At 39.6% G+C, this 23428-nt stretch overlaps 1 protein-coding gene across 1 annotated transcript in view; it reads left to right on the top strand.

Annotated features, from left to right (window-relative positions):
• Positions 1-23428, top strand: part of Bmcp (uncoupling protein Bmcp mitochondrial) — a 70992-nt gene that overhangs the window by 43794 nt on the left and 3770 nt on the right. The window contains exons 4-8 of the mRNA XM_080272324.1: positions 5499-5635; positions 10877-11019; positions 14446-14570; positions 17134-17194; positions 19970-20080. Of these exons, the coding sequence (XP_080128450.1) occupies positions 5499-5635; positions 10877-11019; positions 14446-14570; positions 17134-17194; positions 19970-20080 (577 nt within the window). The remainder of the gene's footprint in view (positions 1-5498; positions 5636-10876; positions 11020-14445; positions 14571-17133; positions 17195-19969; positions 20081-23428) is intronic.

Here is a 23428-nt window from a genome sequence, read left to right on the forward strand (position 1 = left end):
ATATCGATTTAAACTCCTTCTATAAATGAAATAACAGCCAACCGTAACGCACATCATCACTATCATCAACCACAGCTTTATAGGAAATTAATAGATTTTTTTTTTCGGTAGGTTACGATGAAGGGACTTATGCTATGGATTCTCCTATACATAGTAAGAGTATATGCGCACACATAGACCCCAAGCATATAGTACGACAAGGATGCCTCATAGCTCCAACGGCCACGACTACAATCGTCAAGGATGTCATGAGTACTGAAATAAGTCTAGATTACTTGTATGACTTACCTACTTATATAGAAAGACTTGCGACGCCGATGCGAACTCTGGACTTCAAGATAGGGAATTATGTTTCACAATCACATATCACCAAGGAAGTGGATGAAATGGTGAAGTTAGCGAAATGGAAACTAGAACAGGCGAAGTCAACTATGCTCGTCATGATCCAAGATCTCCCATCTTATGGAACAGAGGTGCTGAGCGACAGGAACAACATCACACGTACTCTCGCCAAGAGCGCGGTTTGTTCGATCTGGGCGGCGCAATTCTTGGGAACATCTTTGGATTGGCTACAGAGGATGACCTTAAAGAAATAAACAAAAATTTAATAAGATAGCTCAGGTACTAACATACCAAGATAAATTCATCACAGGACAGAACTCAGCAATGAAAACAATTGTGAAAAATCTGAAACAAGCAGAAAACGTAGCTCTCGAGAGTATAGATAAAATAAATGACTTGGAGGGTAACGTTACCCTTTCCAGCACTTCTCCATCATCACAGAACATATTGACACGATTCTACTACAATTAGAGAACACTAGAGATCATTTCCGGGCACTTATGCAAGGAATTTCGAATGCTGGTGATGGCAAGATCACAAATGACTTACTCCCAGTTCATGAGCTACGTCAGATAGTTAGTCAAGGCATACATAAACATAAATTGAAGCCATTGTTCCGCAGTAGGGAATTTATGCAATATTACCCGTACTTGGAAGCAACACTAACACCAACATCAGTGATAGTTCATGTACCATTCATCATGGAAGACCTGTTCACAGTATACCAAATACACCCCTTCCCCTATAGAAACAACAACACTTTAGTCATCATCAACATCAACACAGACGCCGAACTCATCATGGTCTCCAAGAGACGAGACACTGTCACTTTCGCAAGTGAGTCAACGATTGAGCGAAAGTGCCGCACATCCTTACATGCTGTTCATCTTTGTCCTGCGTACATTTTCACGTTTCAGCCTACTGATACGGTCCCTTGTGAAATGGCTATCATCAGCAATAACAATATTCATCATCATTGCAACTACACTTTTGCTCCAGATAAACTTGTACACCATCAACGCATTGGACACTCGCAGTTTTTTTATTTCCCTCATAACACATCAGTTTACATAGTCTGTCCAGATATACCACCATCTCATACATCAGCCTCAGGATTATACATAGCACCAGACTACTGTGCGGTATTTACACCATCCATGTCTACTTTTTCCACCATCAATCACTACGCCATTATCAACCATACACACAAACATTTCCACCCACTGCCTGATATGGACTTAAACATGAGCACAAGTATTAAGCTGACTTCACCTAAGTTTGAAACTATGCAGCTGATCAATGAAACTATGAAGCCCTGGGAAGATTTGAGTTTGAGTATGTTCAACCCATATTATGTGTATAGCCAAGCACCTTCTGTCTTTATAATTATCTGCATTGTGGTTGCAGTATTGCTGTTGGCCATGCACAGAATGCATGCAAGAATTGCTAATTTGGAGTCATTGTTTAGTGGGGGGAGAGTTAACATCACAGTTAACCACCCTGAATGAAGTGTATATATTTTGTATATAGTATTAATTATATAAAAAAAAAAAAAATAAATAAAAATAATAATAATAATAATAATAACACAAAGAAGAATGACCCATATATGACAAACCAGTACCATTATCTTTGAATGAAATATTAATAACTCTTACAATAATCTTAATTTTAAACTATTTTTATTCTTGCATGTATGCAATTCACTATAATAACCCAAGTACATACTGTATTACAGTTAAATAATTTACTTTAATGCATTTATTCCAATATGTATTCAACTTATTTAAAATGTAATATTACTGAATAATCACTATTTACTATGAATAATATATGTATACAATATTCATACAATTATGTTACTTTACAATATTATGTATTTCACTTAATTAGCTTATAAGTTCATTATAATGTGTATGTAGTATGTATTAATATATTATAACTATTAAATGTCGATGGTACGTCATTTTCGCGCGGCCGAGCAAATATAGGACTACATAATAGATAGATAAATAAATAGATAGATAGAGAGACAGATAGAAGCAGGAAGTCAAATGATGAGAAGGTGTTGTGTTTGCGAGAAGCGAGCAGCGCTAAACGCTTACACGGAGGAAAGCTGACGACAGCGGCCAGTAAGGAGATGATGCAGTTAGCTGTCAGCAGTCCTCTCGTGAGAAAGTTCTGTTGCCATGAGGAACATACGTGACACACACACCCTACTACACGAGATGTTAGGAAAGAGAGTTTAGAAGGAGACAAGCGACCCTAGAGAGAGGTCGAGACGAGATTAGCCTTAGAACAGAGAGAGAGAGAGATAGCGAGACAGGGAGGTAGCTACCCAGGACTTATACTATTATACCTGTTTAGTATTTCCAAGACAAATAAAAATAGTCCCATACTATTCTTTACCTCTCCCGTCACTACATGACATCTGGTGGGGAAACTACTACAAGATATAAAAGCCGCTCAACCACAAGTCTAAAATATACTTCTCTACAAGTAACTACAAAGTCTTTATGACAAACAAGCCCGCGGTGTAGGGGTTAAAGACTTATAATACGAGAAAAATACATTTTTGTCTTGGTATCTTTACCTATTTGCTCAGGTTTGCTGTAATGGTTTGGATCATTTGATGCAATGCAACTTGTAGAAAACTGTGAAAACTTTCGGGAAGTGAACGAAAATCTGGGACATGAGACTGACCTTGACTTCACCCTCTCATGTATCATCTGTCAGTTCACCACCTGCTATCGTGATGAGTAGATGTATGATTTTTTCGCTCGTGGCCATGCCTAACCACACATAGTTACACCCATTATCTCGACCCAGACAGAAAATACAATCTTTTTCCTCCCTTGCAAAACACAAACAACCACCCTGTTTACGAGACAGCAATATATATTGCGAAAATAACAAGGTAAAATGATAAAGATGAACGTAAAATGATAAAGATGAACATGTTATGACGGAAGAAGTACGTTTTCCCTGTCTGTAAACGTATTTATTTCTGCTTTGTATCTGTATTCGTAATAATTAGACATTGTTGGTTCTGAAACTGCATTACGATTCTATTTTTAGCCATTCTTGTGGTGTGGGAGCTGGAAGTTGTGACACAACTTCCTTATTGCTAATCGGACTGACCCTCCACTTTATTCTCCCGTGGCAGAGTCTAGCCTTGGAGGACGTGCAGTTTTCTCATTTAGGACTGAAAATTCAACTCTTTCGCTCCCTTTTCCAAGCATGGGCACAACGATAATGTAAAAAATAACTCGAAACTACCATAAACATATATAAAAAAGGTGAAAATGTATTCATAACATTTTTTTTTTTTCCAGCCATTCCTAACAGTACTGAAATCATTCGATATCACAGTACTGCATTTCTAAGTTAAATATGTACTGTTCTGGTATGTACTTGTATGTTAAAGCACTGGTACCAGTTAACCTGATTTATAAGATTACCTATGATCGGCGTCGGAATGTTTCCTTGTGTTTACGTACAGTATTTGTGTGTTGAAGTTTTGCTCTGGAGTACTGTATTTGTGAGTTATAACATTAAATAAACCTTCTAACCACTTAAAGTGCTTTCTAGTGATTACCAGTGACAGATAACAGCAAAACAACACATTTGGGGGGGTCTAGGGAGCAAAATACGGAGTAGTTTAAATATACGCGATTTCGCACCTAACACGGCACCGTAGGAACGAAACCCACGTGTTCCGTGCGAGTTACCTGTAATCAAGAATCCTCGACTGACAGCAGCAGAATTGAAGAGAATGCATCCTCAGCTGTTACAAGATGTCTCAATTCGAACTATCCAACACTGCTTGCAGAAGGAGCTGGGTTTGGCAAGCCGCACCACAGCCAAGAAACCACTTCTCACTGACCACATGAAGAAGCAGTGCATTCAGTTTGCCAAGAAGTATGCACACTGGACATCGGATGAGTGGAGAAAAGTTATGTTTTCTGGTGAAAGCAAATTTCCAGTGTTCCAGGTGCGTTCTGCCAAGGTTTGTTACCCTGTCTCCTGTCGTCGATATGACCCTGCTTAAGTGGTGCGACTGTTAAGCATCCACAATCGGTAATGGTATGGGGGTGTTTCTCAGGTGAAATGGGAAGGGGAGACCTCTACTCTCTTCCTAAGAACTTGATGATGAATGGTGTCTGGTACATTCAAGTCCTGAAAGATCATTTGTTAAACTTTTTTGCTATTCATGTGTGCGACTTTTTCATGCACGATTCGGCTCCATGTCACAAGTCAAGAAAAGTGACAAAATGGCTTCAGGATAATTGGATTGAGGTCCTCGACTGGCCTGGCAACAGTCTGGATCTAAATCCGATAGAAAACTGTGGGGAGAGTTGAAGAAAATCATGGCAGAGAAGACGACACCCAATCTGGACAACCTCAAGACTGACCTGACAGATGTGTGGTGCAAAGATATGTCCTTAGATTACTTTAGAGATTGAAGTGATTCCTTGCCAAAATGCATCCAACTGGTCCTGAAAAACAAGGGAAACATGATTTCATATTAATGAATGGCATTTCATGATCAAACATTGTGATATACTATGATTTCTGCATTTTTTAATACCTTGTGGGGGGACGTCCTAAGTCAGTTTGCAGTAGCTGTAACCCCACCCCTAATATTAATGTTTCTCACTTCCTTCACCCATTCATCATCCCCCATCCTCTCCATATGCCCAAACCACCTCAGTCTACCTCGCATCATCACAGCACCAATACACTCTAGTCCCATCCTAACTCTCAATTCTTCCATCATAAACCTAGCCCCCCCCTCCAGGCCTTGCACTCAGGGACGCACTGCACATCCACCTAATCAGTGTCACTTCTATACGTTTGAGCCTGCAGATATCCTCTTCCTTTACTGCCCAGGTCTCACTACCTACAGCATTACACTCCTAACACATGCTGCATACAAAGATCCCATAGCACGTAGGGAGAACCCTCTCAGTCTCAGAAGAGGCAACAGCTCCCTGAACTTCTTCCAACCAGTATTCAAACAGTTTCATGTAATTTTGAAATGACTTCAAGTAGTAAAAGAGTTTAAGGATGCAACTTCAAATTCCTTCAGTTTAAGTGTAAGAACTTTAAGCAAGGACTAACTACAGTAATTTGGTTCCTACTTCCTGCCACAGGATTGCCCCTGCTGTTCTGCGTCAGGCAACTTATGGCACCATCAAGTTTGGCATTTACTACTCCCTTAAGCAGGCCCTGGTGCCCACTCCTGGGGAGGAACATCTTGGCATCAATGTCTTCTGCGCCGTCACTGCTGGTATGCTAGGCACCCCTTTGTAAGGTGCAATATGCATCTCCAGCCAGGGTAAAGAAAAAAGAAAGTAGATATGAGGCTGTAGTTTAATGTTATAAATTTCCTTTGATGTTCATCTTAAATAAGATTTATGTAAATTAGATACAACTTGTATTTATTTTACATAGAGTGCGTGAGGGAAATAGATTAATATAGGCAACCCTCAGTTTACAATCATTCTTTTATTCAGGATTTATATAGGCAACCCTCAGTTTACGATCTTTTTTTTTTTTTTTTTTTTTTTTTTTTTTTTAGATTAATATAGGCAACCCTCAGTTTATGATCATTCTTTATTTCGAGTCATTCACAGTCACCACCTTTTTTTTTTATCTCAAGACGTACACCTTTGCTATAGTAATCCCCCAGTGCAGGAAAAAAAGTAAAATCACCAAAATACTCAAACCATCCCACTAAACCTCTTTTGCAAAGGGGCAATTAATGGTATTTCTCTGCTTCAAAATGGTCACTGCAGGTGCGGAAACATAGGGTATGATTTCTCTGCTGATGTGCCAGTTACTCTACTGTGTATTAGTCACATGTCTTGTGGCACTTGGTCAGCCTTCCAAGCCCATTTTCACGTGTCTGTTATTACTCATCAATTCATTGTATTATACAGTAATCACTCCAATATCCGACGTAATAGAGCCATAGGTAGGTCCGGATATTGGTTCTGTCCGGATATTGGGCCCCAGCTTATGGACTTATACTTATGGACCCTAACTCAGAGAAACACCTATACAACTCCCTCTGGACATGCATAGCACCTATTTAAGACCCAAATCACACCAATAAGGCACATAAATGACTGAAATAAATGCAAAAGAAACATAAAATGAGGGTTTAAAAGTAGGTTTATACAATATGAAACATTCTGGTGACTGGCTCCTGGACTGGTACTTATGGACTCTAACCTAGCCTAACTCAGAAAAACACCTTCCTACTGCACATGCATAGCTCCTAACACCCTATTCACACCAATAAAGGACATTAAAGAGTTAATTAAGGTAAGTATAGTATGGAAAAAAGTACAATATGAAACATTCTTATGTCCGGATAGTGGGGATGTTCGGATATTGGGCGTCCGGATATTAGAGTGATTACTATATCTTTCCTTTTTATACATTTTTAAGTATGTGTAGTACATGTGCAATTTTGTTTCATAAGTATCTTGTTAGGGGGGCAGTTGGGAAGGATATTTCTATACTTAAGCCCTTGGGTTGACTGAGACCAGAATGAATTTTCATTGAACTCTTATTTTAATCCACTTGATGTGTTGCATGCCTGTTCATTATCCTGATCTTACATCAAGGGTTGCTGGTTCTGCTTTTAAGCATTCACCTTCATAAAAGCTTGATAGTGATCACTAGTGTCTCTTACAGAAGAATTACTGTATTGTCAACATGCTGGTATATGATGCACCTCATTACTGTGTTAATCGTGCATCTCAGCCAGGATGAGAAAAAATATGCAGATTTTGAGTTACAGTAAAGCAGACCCTCATCATGGGATGAATCACTTCTGTGGTGATGAAAAAGTTAGGACATTTATCCATGTTTTCGCTCATGCGATGACTGTGATCCTATACAAAACCTCACTGGTCGATGTCAAATTGCTGTTTTATTTGGTCGCCCACGTGCAGATCTAGTCATTTGTTCGTTCCAAGATGGTACTTTCAGTTGTCACTGTTGGATGTGTTAGTGATGGAACAGCATTGTGGTGTTAGAGCTCCAGCAGCAGGTGAACTATTGCGGGTGCTCACCATCCACTCACTTGATGTAGTGCTGCTCTTGCATTGCTGTCCTTTCTTCTCCTCCTTCCTCATATGTCCTTCTTTCCATCCTACCTCATATTTCCTCCTCTCCTTCTTTCTTTCCTCTTCTGTCTGTCTGTGAGTGACTCTACACTGAGTGACAAGCCAAATGTTTCCTGTACACCAGGAAATCATTAACTATATTGGGTAGTAACCATATAAGCAAACTATGGTACCTGGTGGTTTAATGGGTAATTAAGTCGCTCCAACTGGATTGAGCCTGTGCTGGTTAATGTCCAAGGGGTGGTTGGGGTTTATTGCTCGTGTAATGCCACTTAGGGATGAGTGAGGCAGGTCACTCATCTTAAATGTCAGGACCAACTTGCCTTGCCCCAGGCTCCTATGTACCTCAAAGGGCAACACAGGAGTCAGTGATGGTAATGATGGTGATAAAGAACTACTGCACCAATTTAAGTGAGTTGGAAACTTGTGTTTAGACTTCGTTAGGTCAAAAAATATATCACTATTGAATGCTTGTTCTAATTGACTCAGTATATGATAAATTTATATACAGAGTATATATATATATATATATATATATATATATATATATATACCTGTATATACATATATATACTGTATATATATATATATATATATATATATATATATATATATATATATATACCTGTATATACATATATATACAGTAACCCCTCCAGTATCCGGATCAATAGAGCCATAGGCAGGTCCGGATAGTGGTCCTGTCCGGATATTGGGCCCCAGCTTATGGACTAGTACTTACGGACCCTAACTCTGAAAAACACCTATACAACTCCCTCTGGACATGCGTAGCACCTATTTAAGACCCAAATCACACCAATAAGGGACATAAAAGACTGAAATAAATGCAAAAGAACCATAAAATGAGGTTTTAGAGGTGAGTTTATACAATATTAAACATTCTGGGTACTTACAAGTCCCTTGGTCTTGGACTGGTTTGAACCGCCAGTTTGCAGTCCACAGTTAATCCTCTGCACTCTAAATTCTAATTTCTTAACACTGCACAACACTGTAAATTCCTGTGTGTTCTAGTGGCAAGGTATTGCAGTTTATTCACTGTTTATTCACAAAAACAAGCACCTGTGGCTTGCACTGTTATGAGTATCTGCTCTCCATCGGAGTTAAGCTGTGACTGTTGATGTTGGTGGGGTAACAGAGTTGCCAGATCGCAACAGCCACATTACCAATCTCCTCAACTTTCATTGTCAAATATAACTTTTCATTACCAAATTCGTAAAGCTAGCATATATTCTTCACTAATTATATATACAAGTGGAAATACATGTAATCACTCTCCTTATAACTAACACCATGTTGATTATTTTCACACTATGTAGGGTAGCAGATTAATCAGAGAGAGCAAACAATCCACCATCTCCATCCTGTGTATCCTCATACATGTGAAAAATCCATTTGGTAATGCATTATTCTAATGCATTACCAAACGAATTTTTCATTACCAAATTGGCCCACACTTGGTAATGAAAAATACCAAATGGCAACCTGACAGGGGAGGGGGGAGGGGGAGGAAGGAAGGGGTGAAGGGACCATGGTGTAACAGCTGTTTGGCGCCAGGCGGGAATTTCAAACTATGGGAGGGAAAAAAGTCAGATTTTTTTCGAATTTTTTGCAGTTTTTGGCCCATTTTGGGAATATTGGATCCCAGGAGGATTATGTCCGGTTAGTGGGGATGTTCGGATATTGGGCGTTCGGATATTAGAGGGATTACTGTATATATATATATATATATATATATATGTGTATGTATACAGTAATCCCTGTACTATCTGGACACCCCACTTACCGGACATTGTGGGCCAAAAAAAAAAAATTCCCCTCAAAAAAACAATTTTTTCCCTCCTGTAATTTGAAATTGCTGCATGGAGCCGAACAGCTGTTTACACCATGGCCCCTTCATCACTTCCTTCCTCCCCCATCAGGGTTGCCATTTGGTATTTTTCATTATCAAATTTGGGCCAATTTGGTAATGAGAAATTCGTTTGGTAATGAATCGGAATAATGCATTACCAAATGGATTTTTCACTTGTATGAGGATACACAGGATAGAGATGGTGGATTGTCTGCTCTCTCTGATTAATCTGCTAGCTTACATAGCGTGAAAATAATCAACATGGTGTTAATTATAAGGAGAGTGATTACATGTATTTCCATTTGTATATATAATTAGTGAAGAATAAATGCTAGCTTTACGAATTTGGTAATGAAAATGAGGAGTTTGGTAATGTGGCTATTGCGATCTGGCAACTCTGTTTCCCAGTCACCAACACTCAAACAGTTACTGCTTAACTTTGATCGTGAGTGGATCCTTATTGCAGTGGATGCCATACTTGCTTGTTTTTTTGTGAATAAACTGCAATACCTCGCCAGTAGACCACACGGGAATGTATAGTGTTGTGCTGTGTTAAGAAATTAGAATTTAGAGTGCAAAGGATTAACTGTGAAGTGCAAACTGGCGTGGTGCAATTAACAATGTGCAGTGTTAAACAATTATAACTCACAGTGTAAAGAATTTATGTAAGTGCATCACAACACTGGATTACTGTACGTGCTTCAAGAGCATGTTCACCACTGCCAAAGCCTTAAGAAGGCGGCCACAGACTTGCTGTAAGTACCCTGGCTGAGGTACAGTCACTTCTAATTCCTCCTGACGTACAGTCACTTCTAATTCCTCATTCTTTGGTTCCTTTTCTTTTATTTCATGTTTTATGTCCATTATTGGTGTGAATAGGGTCTTAAATAGGTTTAAATAGGTGCTATACATGTCCGGTAGGGAGTTATTTAGGTGGCTTTCAAAGTTAGGCTGGGTTAGGATCCTGAAGTACCAGTCCAGCAGGCAGGTGCCCACTTTCCAGACGTGACCACTTTCTGGACATGCCTTTGGCTCTATTACTTTGGATAGTGGAGGGATTACTGTGTATATATATATATATATACTGTATATATATATATATATATATATATATATATATATATATATATATATACACTGAACGCTTGTTCTAATTGAATCGGTATATGATAAATCGTTATGCAGTGGGTTTATATATATGCATCCTCATGAAAAAGTGTGGGCATGTTGTATTCTTTGCTGTTATTGCCCTGTGATGTTCATATTGACCATTTTACCTAGATGATATATTTTGTTTTAATCTTGTTAACATGAGACAGTTATAATTTGCATGGGGGAGACCATTGGAATTTGAAGGCTATAGTCTTTGGTAACCCTTTCAGAATTTAGGGGATCACCAAATTAGTAAAATCATATGCTAGTAGTAGGAAAAAACACAAATTAAATCATGTTAAGGGGTTAAACATTGGGTTTATGTTGGTTAGATTGGTCTTGAGACTAATTTTCACCCATTGTATGTCAGGTGTGGTCTCAAGTGCAATTGCCAATCCAACGGATGTGCTGAAAGTTCGACTGCAGAGTGGGCGTAAGGAGTTCAAGGAGAAGAGTTTATTGCAAGCCTTCATTAGCATCTACAATCAAGAGGGAATTCAAGGGCTATGGAGGGTCAGTGTTTTGTATCACATAGTACAGCCGGCCTAAGAAGCGACGGCAGAGTATCTAATAGATTTTGGTCAGTAATAATGAACATACTCTTCCTTATATCTTTACGAGGTGAAACCCGTTATGTAAAATTTTTAGTGATAACAATAAGTTAATGCCAAAGTACTGGTATATTTTAAAACTGTAGGAATCAATTCGTTCCTTACGATGATAGGAAATCATTATTGGAACTAACTGAAATTTCAGAACTATTGCTCAGGGACAGTCAGTAATAATTTGCAGAGTTCAAATCTAGTATGGTAACAAGCAACAATCGTTTACTAGCGTAAGACTAAAAAGAAAGAGACTTCAATAAACAGTTAAAATCATTCATTAAAATTACTGTATTCCCTACGTCAAGTGGGGTTGGTGGAGGATTAGTGCCCCTCCCTGTAAAACAATTAACTCTAAGCCCTTGGCCACCCTGTCTGGGATACATGGCGTCTGGCAATGAATGAATGAATGAAATAAAGCAATTTCCACTACAGTACTAGGGAATAATTTAAAGTCATTTATTCCATTTCTGTTGTCTCCATTGAACAACAAAAGAAAGCAGGAAACCAGCATAAATTAGTAGGCTATTTTAAATTGCTTGATCAACAAGCATGAATGAAGACAACCTTTACTAAAAAACATGCGGCTAATACATTGCATTTGACCAGTTTTCCATTAAGAAAAATAACTGAAAGTTTTAATATAAACCAGAGGTCTACAAGGGAATGAAATATAAAGAAAGAATTTTGAAAACTTGCCGAGAGTCAGAGCTCCTTGGAGAATGCCGACTTGGGTTATTGCCTAATATCCTCAGTGCATGAAAGATTGGCAAGAGTAATAAGATGCACAGGTTCGTAAACAAATCACCAAGTTCAAAAGTTCCAGATCCGCATTTCCAGTTAAGCAGGACATAGCAGTTTATTTAAAAAGAAAGATATTACAGACTAAAAGAGCAAAAAATACATGCTTTAGCATTGCAAGTGTTTTTGAACTTGTAATGTGGTCCTCTGTATTGAAAGGGGCAGAGTCTGTGATACCTCCATCCCACTAAAAATAATTTTGCATGAACTGGGAATAAAGTAGCTAATGATAATCATTATATGCAAGAGGAAGACCAGAAATAAAAGGCAGAATGGTCTTACTGCTACCGCAGGTTGGGTAACATTATTAAGAATAATTTTATCGTTGTGGCACACTTATTGTTGCCATATCATCACCATAGCACGGGAGAATAAGGTACCGTAGTGTGTATTGAAGTCACCTTAACTGGTCTTCGAAACCAGAAGGTCTGTATTTGAAATCCTGGGATGCAAAAAGCATCTGGAACACAGGGTTATACTGTGAGCCTACACACGGAGTAATACATTACACATTCATTCAGATCGGGATACATATGTATGTGTTAACTTCTAATATTTCATTGCCTCATGTTATTCATTTTACATAATTCTTAGCATGATATATATTTTATTTAATGGGACATGAAGAAGTCACAGAATTTTTCCTCACATTCACTAAGTTTTCACTGAATGTAGGGCAGTGCAGAGTGACTGAAGCAATCTGAAACTCTGCCATCACTTCTTGGGCTACTGTACATGCATTTTCCACCAAGAAAACACGACTTATAAGTGAAACAGATTACATAAATAAAAGTTTGTGGCTGATGGTTCAGAAGATTTAATGAATTAGCTTGCTCTTAATATTTGAGAAGGTGTGAGCAGCAAGCATTACAGAAATATACCATGAAATTAGAATTGGTGTTTATTTAGCTACTTGTAATTGTAATGAAGGAACTAGAAATGAGTATTTGTACAGCACTTCATGGCTGTTAAGAAGCACTTGTTTGTAAAGACACATTTTTTTCTAGCCTTCTACATTGTTCATTATATATACAAGTATATAATGTACTTTAAAAATTTTAAGTACAGTAAATACACACTGTCTTTCTGTTTCAAGTTTGCTCTTCTTCACTGAAATACACATCTGCTTTTAACCCCTAAATACCGATGCACGTCAATGTACGTGTTGACCACTTTAGCCCTGTCAGTCGAATCAGATCAATATAGCGCGCCATGTAAAAACCTGCCTGCACATTGCTCTGCCCCGATTGTGACGTATATCCCTTCAAGCCAATGAGAACTAACCCCGCTGGCCTCGGGTTGGGTGATCCGGCCACTCTGGGGGCAGGGGGGTTCACCCCCCTCTCTGCCCACCCATTGCCTGAATGTTTCGTCATCTGTCACGTAATAACCCTCTCGGAAGACCCTCCCACCCCAATGTACGCCCCAATAGGACATTGTTAGTTGAAGTTTACCCCTCCCCCAACCACGAGGCCCATTCCATCCCCCTCCAGCCCCCCCTGCCTTCCCCCCCTACCTTGTATACCCCTACCTACCCTACCCCCTCCCTCCCTTTCAGCCCCATACTATCCTCCTACCCACAATAAACCATCGTGTGATAGCGAGCATGCAGCTTGGTTTGCTCTCGCCCCCCACACCTCCTCTCCCCCACTCCCCCCACCCCCAACACACGTACACATGCTTTATATGTATTGCCTCAATGTTTTTTTTTTTTTTTTTTCCCCACCTGAACATAATAAATGCTTTTCTGTATACTATTCTATACATGCAATCACAGGCATCTGAGCCCCATCCCCCCACCACCACCCCTCCACCTCGATACATCTATTGCTCCCCATATGAGAATTATCTCCCCACACCTGCTTGCATGGTTGATATGCTAAATCACATAGATTTTGTTTGTTTCAACTAGCCAAATTGGTTGTTACCGTAAATAATCTCCCAAGGTTCAATGTACTCGTTGTGAGCCTTCTCCCCAATCGAATTTTATCTCCCCACGCATACATACACATCTGTTTTCATAGTAGTTGGTCGAGGACAAACTAAAGTGCTCTACTTTGATGAGAAAAGATGGTTTTATCCAACTTCCATACCTACAAACCTCCCCACAGGGTACTTTATCTCCCCAAAAACAAGTAATCTCCCCACACCCCAAAACACCTGTTCTCATGCTTGATGTGACATATGATATTGCAATGACCTATTTAGGAACAGAAATAGTTAGTTATCAAAACTATGGGGGCTTTCGGAAATTTTGTGGGGTAACTATTTTATTATTATTATTATTATTATTTATTTATTTTTTTTTTTTTCAACTTTCACTTTGGATTGTGTGGTAACCTTTAGGCCTAAGAGGGTGCCAATTGTGCTGTCAGGTGTGTAAATTCTTCCTCTTTAGCCAGAACATACTGATTTTCCCCTTGGTGAAAGTCGAAAAAACATCCCTGAATTGCAGCTCCAGTGACAGACGAGCCAGATCGAATTGCAGTATTTAGGGGTTAACAGCCCAGAACACTAATCAGATATTCTTTTACAGGGTGTGTTTCCAACGGCCCAGAGAGCTGGAGTAATTGTGGGTGTGGAGTTGCCAATTTATGACATATGTAAACACTACTTTATCAAGATGAACGTCCTGCCTGACAATGCATACAACCATTTCCTGTAGGTTATTTGGCTAAAGTTGTTAAATATATACTTTTCTTTTTGTTTTTTGTCATGGTGTTTCACATAACTATGTGAGGATTTAGGACAGATGTTAGTGTGATTTTTTCACTTAGGATTTATTAAGATCCTCAGCATTTGGATGTTAGTTTTACTCCAAGTACAACTTCATTTTGCATTTTATATTTTTTTAAATTTAAGAAATTCAGATTACTGTACTGTACTTACTTTCCTGGATGATCATTTGACCTTTGGAACATTACAGCAGCTGAATGTGCAATTATTTTTCTTTGTATGTAATTAATTATACCTTATAAATGATGGCAAAAGTGCAGTTAAATAAAATGTAAGGGTAAACTACTTCATTTTACAAAGATTGTGAATTTTGCTGTTTCCTCCTATTATGTGGAAGACCTGGCATTTTAAAGTATGAAACTGACATCCAGTGGCTGTACAGTCAGTATTAGGATAGATTGCTTTCTATGGAGATTGTAAATTGAGAGTTAGGTAATACTGTACTAAGATTTGATAACCTATGCATGCATGAATACTAATATTTATTTTACATGTGTGAAAGTTAAAAGAACTTGTGTGAAAAAGTGTGAATGGCATTAACTTGATAGATGAAAAGTTAATGACTTTATGTTTACATTAGTAAGAAATGTATATGAGAAGGTTTGATGGTTTTGTGTTGACATTAAAAAGAAGTTAGGAATACATGGTGGTTTTCAGTGAATAATAATCAAAATACTAGAGATTACTTTTAAAACATTATAACTTATGTTTGTTTCAATATTGTTATAGTTTACAAATGTCTTATGATCTTAATTAGTGTTTGAGCTTTTAGCAGAATGGAATTTATGAATCAAGAACTATTAAAATTAAATGATGTGTATGAATGTATATTTGTGTGTGTTACTTGTGTGTGTGCATGTTTATCCTCCCCTCCCCTTCGGTGGCTTGAGCCCTGACTGGCCGCCACCCCCATAGTTTCACGTGTGTCCATTCCAGATATTTCGCAAGTTATGTGCGGGGAGGAGTTGCGTGAAAATAAAGACAACTCCCCCCAGCCTGGGACCCCACGGATTATACCCAGACCAAATCTCCCTCACACAGAACACGCGCTCTTTCCTCCGGCAAGCTTGCGCACCCCTGACAGCCCTACCCCCCTTCTCCTCCTTCCTCCTCTTCATGGGGAGAGAAGGGGGAACTCAGGAGGGGGGTTATCGGAGCTGAAAGGGGGGAAGCGAAGACCGTGGTTGGGAGTTCGAGGTTCCCATGTAACGTTGATCATGTGTTGTACCATCTTTTTAAATCATCATCCACCTCTCCACATGTCATATCCATTAGTCATCACTGTCATCATTGTTGTGGTCTCTCCTTTTCTCTTTAATTTGGTTATTTTTCTCTGTCCCTGTACCATCATGTCACCACTCTGTTTCCATGTTAACTAAAATCAGTCTTGACAGATTTCATGTATGTTGAGAACTTGCTTGTCATTAACTGATTGATCTATTGCTGACAACAGATACCCATAATTATTGCTACCTGCTGACTAACAGTTTAGCATGTAATTGGGTTTAATTGCTGTATATAGGTCATTGCATTACTTCGTGAAATAAGAATTTAACTCATTACACAGCTCGTTTGAACTCTTGTACAAGTTTTTTCCTCTTATCAGTTGAGATACAGTGTTTGGTGGTATTTCTGGCTTTGATCTGAAGTTTGACACTTTTTCATGTACAGTTCTGTATCATGACTTAAATAGCAGAATGTGACTTGCACAAATATGATGTTCATGTAGTGTAGTGATATTAATTTTCCTAGATATCATTCCACCCCTCTATCTTCTTGTTTTTACATCTCATCATTGCATTTCCATTTTCATAATAAGCATAACTTGTACTATGGAAGAAAGAATATATAAATTTCTGAATCCTTTAAGAATTGACTTGTGGAAAATTGTAGATTCTTAACATCTCACTGGCTGATATCCATGTCAACATTATACTTTTTTATTTGCAAATTGTACTCTTCATTTATTGTCATGTATGTTTTTGTTTTCAATTATTTAGTCTCAGCTTCTTATAGGTGCATGCCATGAGGTTATATAATCCAGGCACAGACTATAGAAGCCCATTTGATCATCCACATGTAAATACTTAGAGTTCAGTACAATATATCAGTAGAGCATGTTGAGAGATCGTATGTTGTCAGGGTTCAGCATGTGAGGAGCACTGTTTTGTTCATAACTGAAAAGCTGTCAGGCAGTGAGAAGTTACCTTGCACTTATAGTTTGTGTAAAACATATTAAGTAATTATCAAACAGAAAACTTTTTAAAACAAAAATATTATAAACATCAGAATGTATGGCAAACCTGATGTTTTAAAAATAAAGGAAAAATACTCTGAACTTCTGAAGAAAAAATTGGGGGCAAGGGGAAGAACGGGAAATACTGTACCAAGAATCTGTAAAACCAGAGACTATTAAAACAGTTGAATATGATATGCTGAGTTCCACCCTGTCTGGATTAATTCTTAATTGGACTGCCTTTATCAACAGGTCCAGCTTCATATCCAGCCTGGGTGGTGCCATTGCCTCTACTCCCCTTGATGTGGTGAGGGTGAGTAAGCCAGTGAAAAAGTCCCCAACATTGTGGTACTGTAAGATTGGATAATATAGGATTGTTCATCAAACCTGCCATTGATTGGATAATATAGGATTGTTCATCAAACCTGCCATTGATAATGTAACTGTACTCTGTTTCACTGAGTCTGGCATCATTAGTGATGTCCTCAACACTTGTAGCACTAAAGGTCCTCAGAACTGGATATACCGTTTTGTATCGCCATTTTATATTGGTTCTCAAGGAAAAAATTGGGGTTCACCTAGTGCAGAGGATTTACATCAACACAACAGGCATTGATGACATCACTGGTGGTGCCAGACTTGGTGAAATGGAGTATAGTAGTAGATTATAGGCATCCTACAAATATTACAGGCAATAGTTAGTTCCAGTCTAGGAACATTGTGCCCAGTAGTTCTCAGGTTTGCACTGTACATGCATATATATGCATGCTGTTTGGGTTTATGCTTGGCAAAGAGACTGCCGATGCAATATTCAGTGTCTTACAGCTTCAGGAAATATAATACAGTATAGGAAAGCAGAGGGAGCTGTACTTTGTTTTTGTTGATTTGGAGAAGGCCTTTGACGGAGTTCCTATGGATGTAGTACAGTGGGCAATTATAAAACCTGGGATCGAGGAGTGGGTGGTTAGAGTACAGTAGTATGGTAGTGTGCGAGGGTGCTCACACCCAAGTGAGAGTGAACGGAGATTTGAGTGATGAGTTTTCCATGAATGCTGGCATTCATCAGGGGTCAGTCTTGGGCCCCTTTATGTTCATCATGGTGCTTGAAGGTCTAACTTGGCATCAGAAATGGACTCCCATGGGAAGTGTTCTATGCTGAAGACTTGATTGAGGAGAAAGAGAGGGAGGTGGAGGAAAGATTTAGGAAGTGCAGAGATGGAGTGGGGGTACAAGGATTGAAGGGTGAACATGGGTAAAACAAAACTGATGATATCTAGGGTCGGTGGTGGTATTGCCAAAGTAAAGTAAATGTGACCATGTGCAATTTCCCACAAGTGTGAGGAAAGCAACTCCATCTTGTGCAGTGTTTGTGATAAGTGGGTAAAGAAGAAATGTGGAAAGCAGCTCCATCTTGTGCAGTGTTTGTGATAAGTGGGTAAATAAGAAATGTGGAAAGCAGCTCCATCTTGTGCAGTGTTTGTGATAAGTGGGTGAATAAGAGTATTACGGTTAGGCTGTGAGATAATGCTGATTTCGTGTGTGCCATGTGTCGGGGAGAGTATGTAGAGATGAGTTAAAGAGATATGAAAGGATTGTTCTTGCTCAAGAGTCTTGAATGTGTGAAGGAGTTTTGCTGTTTGGCGACATGTTATGTGCTAGAGGTGGGGTTGGAGCTGGCACTTTGGCTTGGTTAAGGAGTAGTTGGAGGAAGTTCAGGGAGCTGTAGCATCTCCTGATATTGAGGGCTCACCCTTCGTGCTAAGGAATCATTGTATGCAGCATGTGTTAGGAGTGTAATTCTATACAGTAAAGAGATATGGGCAGTGGAGGAGAATATTCATAGGCTCAGACAAGTGCTCATGGGCCCTTCGGGCCCCTCGCACTAGCTCCCGTGGAGGGCTTTCACGTTTATGTGCTGTCCTAGTGTAACGTTGTCACTTGGATTTTTTGCAGCTAACCAGTTGATCGTGTTTTTTGCAGCTTCAGGAATGGAGTCCAAGTTGTCCAAACGCAAGTCTGAAGTACACACACAGACACACGGCTACTGCTACAGTTTATATTAGTTCTACCTCTGGGCAAAACATTCTACGGAGATCCTATGCCAGGCTCCGGGAGCAGCGTTTTTTGGTCAAAATGTGATCTCTCTCATTACATATAGTAAAAGTTTTTCAATTGTGCTTGGACCAAGTTTTTTCACATCAGCGAATTTTGTGCAATTTTTGTGCCAGTTTTGGTGCGATTTGAATGTGTAGTTTTGGCTGCCCAAAACACACACACACACACACACACACGGCTAGTGTTATAGTATGTTAGATGTACAGAAATGATTATGATTTGATGGATATATAGTGTATCCTTGAATGAGAGGCCTGGGGGAGGGTAGGATTGAGATTGAAGAGTCAAGGGGAAGGATGAGACTTGAATGTATTAGTGTTGTGGTGAGAATGGGGTTAGGATTGAGATTGAAGAGTCAAGAGGAAGGATGAGACTTGAGTGTATTAGTGTTGTGATGAGAATGGGGTAGATTGAGATGGTTTGGACATGCTGAGAAGATGGAAGATGACACTTGGGTGCAGAAGTTTAGAAGTGTGAAAGTCAAGAGTAGGATTGTGAGGTAGACTTAAAAAGACCTGGAATGAGGTCATCAAGTGTGACCTCAGGAATCTGGTGCTGAATAGAGAGGCTGCCAGAGATTGAGCAGATTATAAATGGAACAAAAACCGTGTTCCCCCCCCCCCCCCCAAGCATCTCTGTGAGACTAGGTGAATAAGGACCCTCAGTTTTCTGAGGCAAAGACAGTGCACCAAAAATTAAGTTCCAGATGCCTCCAGGATTAGTTTGGACACCAAGGATGAGAAGAGAACTGAGTGATGATCTTAATACACATTTCTGGCTAGATAGTTTATTCATATTGTCTCAGACAACTACTCAACTAAAGTAAGGTGGCTAATTTGGGCCATTCATAAATGCTTGCTGGTTTGAAATTTCTCCTAGGTGACATGAAGTCTTCTGAAAGGAGCAAGACTAAAATGCAAAGTATATCTTCAGATTCAAGGGGTTAAGTAACATTTCTTCATTTTCTCTGCAGACGAGGATAATGAACCAGAGCAAGTTGAAGTCATCTGCAGCGCAGGTTAATGGTAGTGGCACTGTTGTCACCCCCAGGATCTATACTAGTGCTGTTGACTGTATGATTCAGGTATGTTTACTTTTAGCAGTTTTGGTGGTTAAATTGATTACAGTAATTTCTGTGATGTTACATTAGAGACCAGTGACCATGTTACCACATGTAGGTCATTTTACATGATGGAAAATCTGTGTGTCGCAATCATGCCATTTCCCTGATCAGTCCATTTTTATGGAGGTCTCCACACACAACTTCAGTCCATGTTATTCTCAGGCAACCTCTGACTATCCTTCCCTCTGCAAGCATACAGTGATTCCTTAATTATCCAGTATAATAGAGCCATTGGTACGTTCGGACGTGGACAATGTTCAGACACGGAACAATACCATACCATTCAAACGCTGCCTATATGTACAGTACCCCTCTTAATTTAGGCAGTGTTCTTCAATCTTTCAATTATTCAGTCATCAAAACACACATGGGAATATCTGATATAATGCTAGGCACTAAAAAAACAGTGCATAAACAACAAAAATCCACAAAAAAATCAATGGAGATGAAGGTTGCAATAAGAATATTAATAGCTACAGTATTGTACTGACTACCCAGTGAATGGTGGACAGGCATCTTAACGTGCCAGCCTTTACAGTAGCTGGTTTACAGTAATCCTGTGTGGTCTAGTGGCTAACTTAATCACTTAACAAATGTTGGAAAACTCCTCCTCCTCCACCCGTTGGAGCTGGGTGATGAGTGGGGAGGTGCAGTACCCGCCACTGAACACAGCGTTGTCATGTATCTACTGGCCGGCCAGGCAACTTTGACCATTCGGTAGGGAGGTGGATGGCCATTTTTGCTCAGCTGTTGTTAGGGTCTATTACTGTGCTCGTGTGTGGCGAGAGAGGCCGGCAAGGCAACGTTTACCTTTCAGTGAGGAGGCAGTGGTCATTTTTGCTCGTCTGGTAGATTAGGGTCTATTACCCACATGCAGCCCGAGAGGCCAGCTGGCAGGCCGGGTGACTATGACCATTTGGTGAGGAGGCAGATGGCCATGGATGGCCATTTTTACTCAGCAGGTGGGTTAGGGTCTACTACCCATGTGCAGCAGGAGAGGCTTATCGGCTGCCCAACCAGTTTTTTTTAATATGAAGGCTGCCCAACTGACCATGTCAGACATTTTATGTTTAGATATGGACAAAGATTTTGGATATCAACATAATAGAGCCAAAGCCTCGCGTTTGGATACGGAGTCTGGATATGGGATGTCCAGATAATTGAGGGATTACTGTATATGACTTTTCATGTCCAGTCACCCTCCCCATCCTCACAGCATGTCCAGCTCATCTGAATTTTACAGTTCAAATAACTTCTCTAATATCACTTGCGCCAAACTTCATTGGCAGTACACTGGTCTTGGTTATATTATTCAGTGATGCCCCTTTCCTCTACATCAAAATTGTCATTTCTGCTCATTCCCATCTGCTGGTATCCTCTTTTATCACTGGTCGTCTTTCTGCCATACAGTGTTACACGCTTATCATGTTTTGTAGCGGGTACCATTATTACAAAAGGAGAGCCCCTTCTGGAGAGGCAACAGTTAACCAAACTTCTTTCATCCATTTCTCATTCCAGCAGTGGAAGTATCTTCAACTTGTTGTGCATGCAGTATGTCCCCAGGCAGCGGAATTATCCATGCATTCAAAGCACCTGTCACTCCGAACAACTTTTTCCATTCTATAATCAACATCTCAAACACCTCTACATACTGCATATTGAAAATTTTTCATCCTGCAGTCTGCCTTTAACACTATTATCTTTGTTTTACTATTATTACCTCTGTTCGTTTGCTTCCATCCCAACTCCTCTTGAGGTTCTCTCTGGCTTCCTTCTTACATTCAGCAGTCAAAACCAAATCATGAGCTTGTAAAAGCTCACAGGGTAGGTAGCCCTCATCAAAGCTTCTTTGAAAATGCCCTTTTTTGTCTTGAGCAGCAGCAAGACTATGCTGGGTACCCTGATACACCCTACATCACTTACCTCTCCTCTCTGAGAGATGTAGTTGCCCCATCATACAACATATTACCAACCTGATAATCCATTTATTAATGCAGCTTTCTCATAGCCCATTTTACTACCACCCTTGGGACTTTACATTTTCTGAATCCACAAATATGTAGTAGTTTTCTGTTCATTCTGAAGTATTTCTCTTTTTGCTGTTGGATTGTGAATGTTACAAGAGTTGCACTTCTTAGCATAATGCCAAACTACATACCATTTATACTCTTTCTCTGATCATGCTCTGTGACCTTCTCCATACCTTCATTTTGTGATCTAACAGTTTAAGCCCTCTGTAATTACCTCTCATTTCATCACCACCATTATACACATTCACAGTCATGTTCTTCAGCCAGTCTTCTGGTAACGTTTCTTCTCCCACAGTTCAGTTTGATAGCTGTTACCATTTTTGGCTAAATTACTAGCTGTTTCTGTATTTCTTCCACAATTTTGCAGGTAGCGGTTGTCTTACTTATCTTCGTGCTACTGATTATGCTTCTAATTTCCTTCCCTCTGTAGTCTCTTAGTGAGATTTGCACTGACTCTGCATTGCTGAGACCCTCCTTGTCCGTCACATTCATCATTTCAGCATATGACTATTTACACTGTGCTCTCTTTAAAAATTAATTTGCAACAGCCAGCATCCCAATATCATCCATGAGCAGTTATTCACAGACAACTTCCTGATTTTCTCTTAATACACGTCCTGCCATTTTGAATGTCCGTTTTCAATTTCTGCACTTTTCCAGATCAGTTATTTCATGCTTCCTTTGAAGGAATCCACACACTGAGGTTGGTCATTGTACACCTTGTTTTCTGTGGAATGGGAGCTAAATCAAGTGCCACTACCAGTTAGTTATATCCCAAGAGTTGCAGGAAACTGTGGGGAGAGAAAGGGAAAAACAGATGTGTAAAAATATCTGTAATTCTGTGAGTCTTAGCCTGGACTTGATACTGTAAACTTATAATTGAATTTCTTGCCAAAGAGTGGTGATTGTGTCACAAGTTTCCAGGCTTGTAGCCACTCCTTATCCTTATGATAGAATGTCTCTCAGCTGACTGTAGCTAACCATCTTCTATATAGTATGTTTTAATTTCTTTTATGCATGCATAGGTCACCTTTGGTCAACTAATGGTGGCTCACCATGCTGCTCAGTCTCTGGGAGCCGGACTATTCATTCCCTTACTCCTGAGGTCACACTCTAAAAATTCATCCTAGGTCTTTTTTGTTCTGCTTCTTGGAACCTTATTCCCAGCATTCATATTTCTCGTTTTCTGCACCCAGTTTTATCCCCTATCCTCTCCACATGCCCAAATCATTTCAGTCTACCTCTCCTCATCGCAAGTTCAAAACACTAATACGCTCCA

This window comes from Coenobita brevimanus, chromosome 6, assembly GCF_032717465.1.
Source record: "Coenobita brevimanus isolate Jiangsu-jjx chromosome 6, ASM3271746v2, whole genome shotgun sequence".
Lineage (NCBI taxonomy): Eukaryota > Metazoa > Arthropoda > Malacostraca > Decapoda > Coenobitidae > Coenobita > Coenobita brevimanus.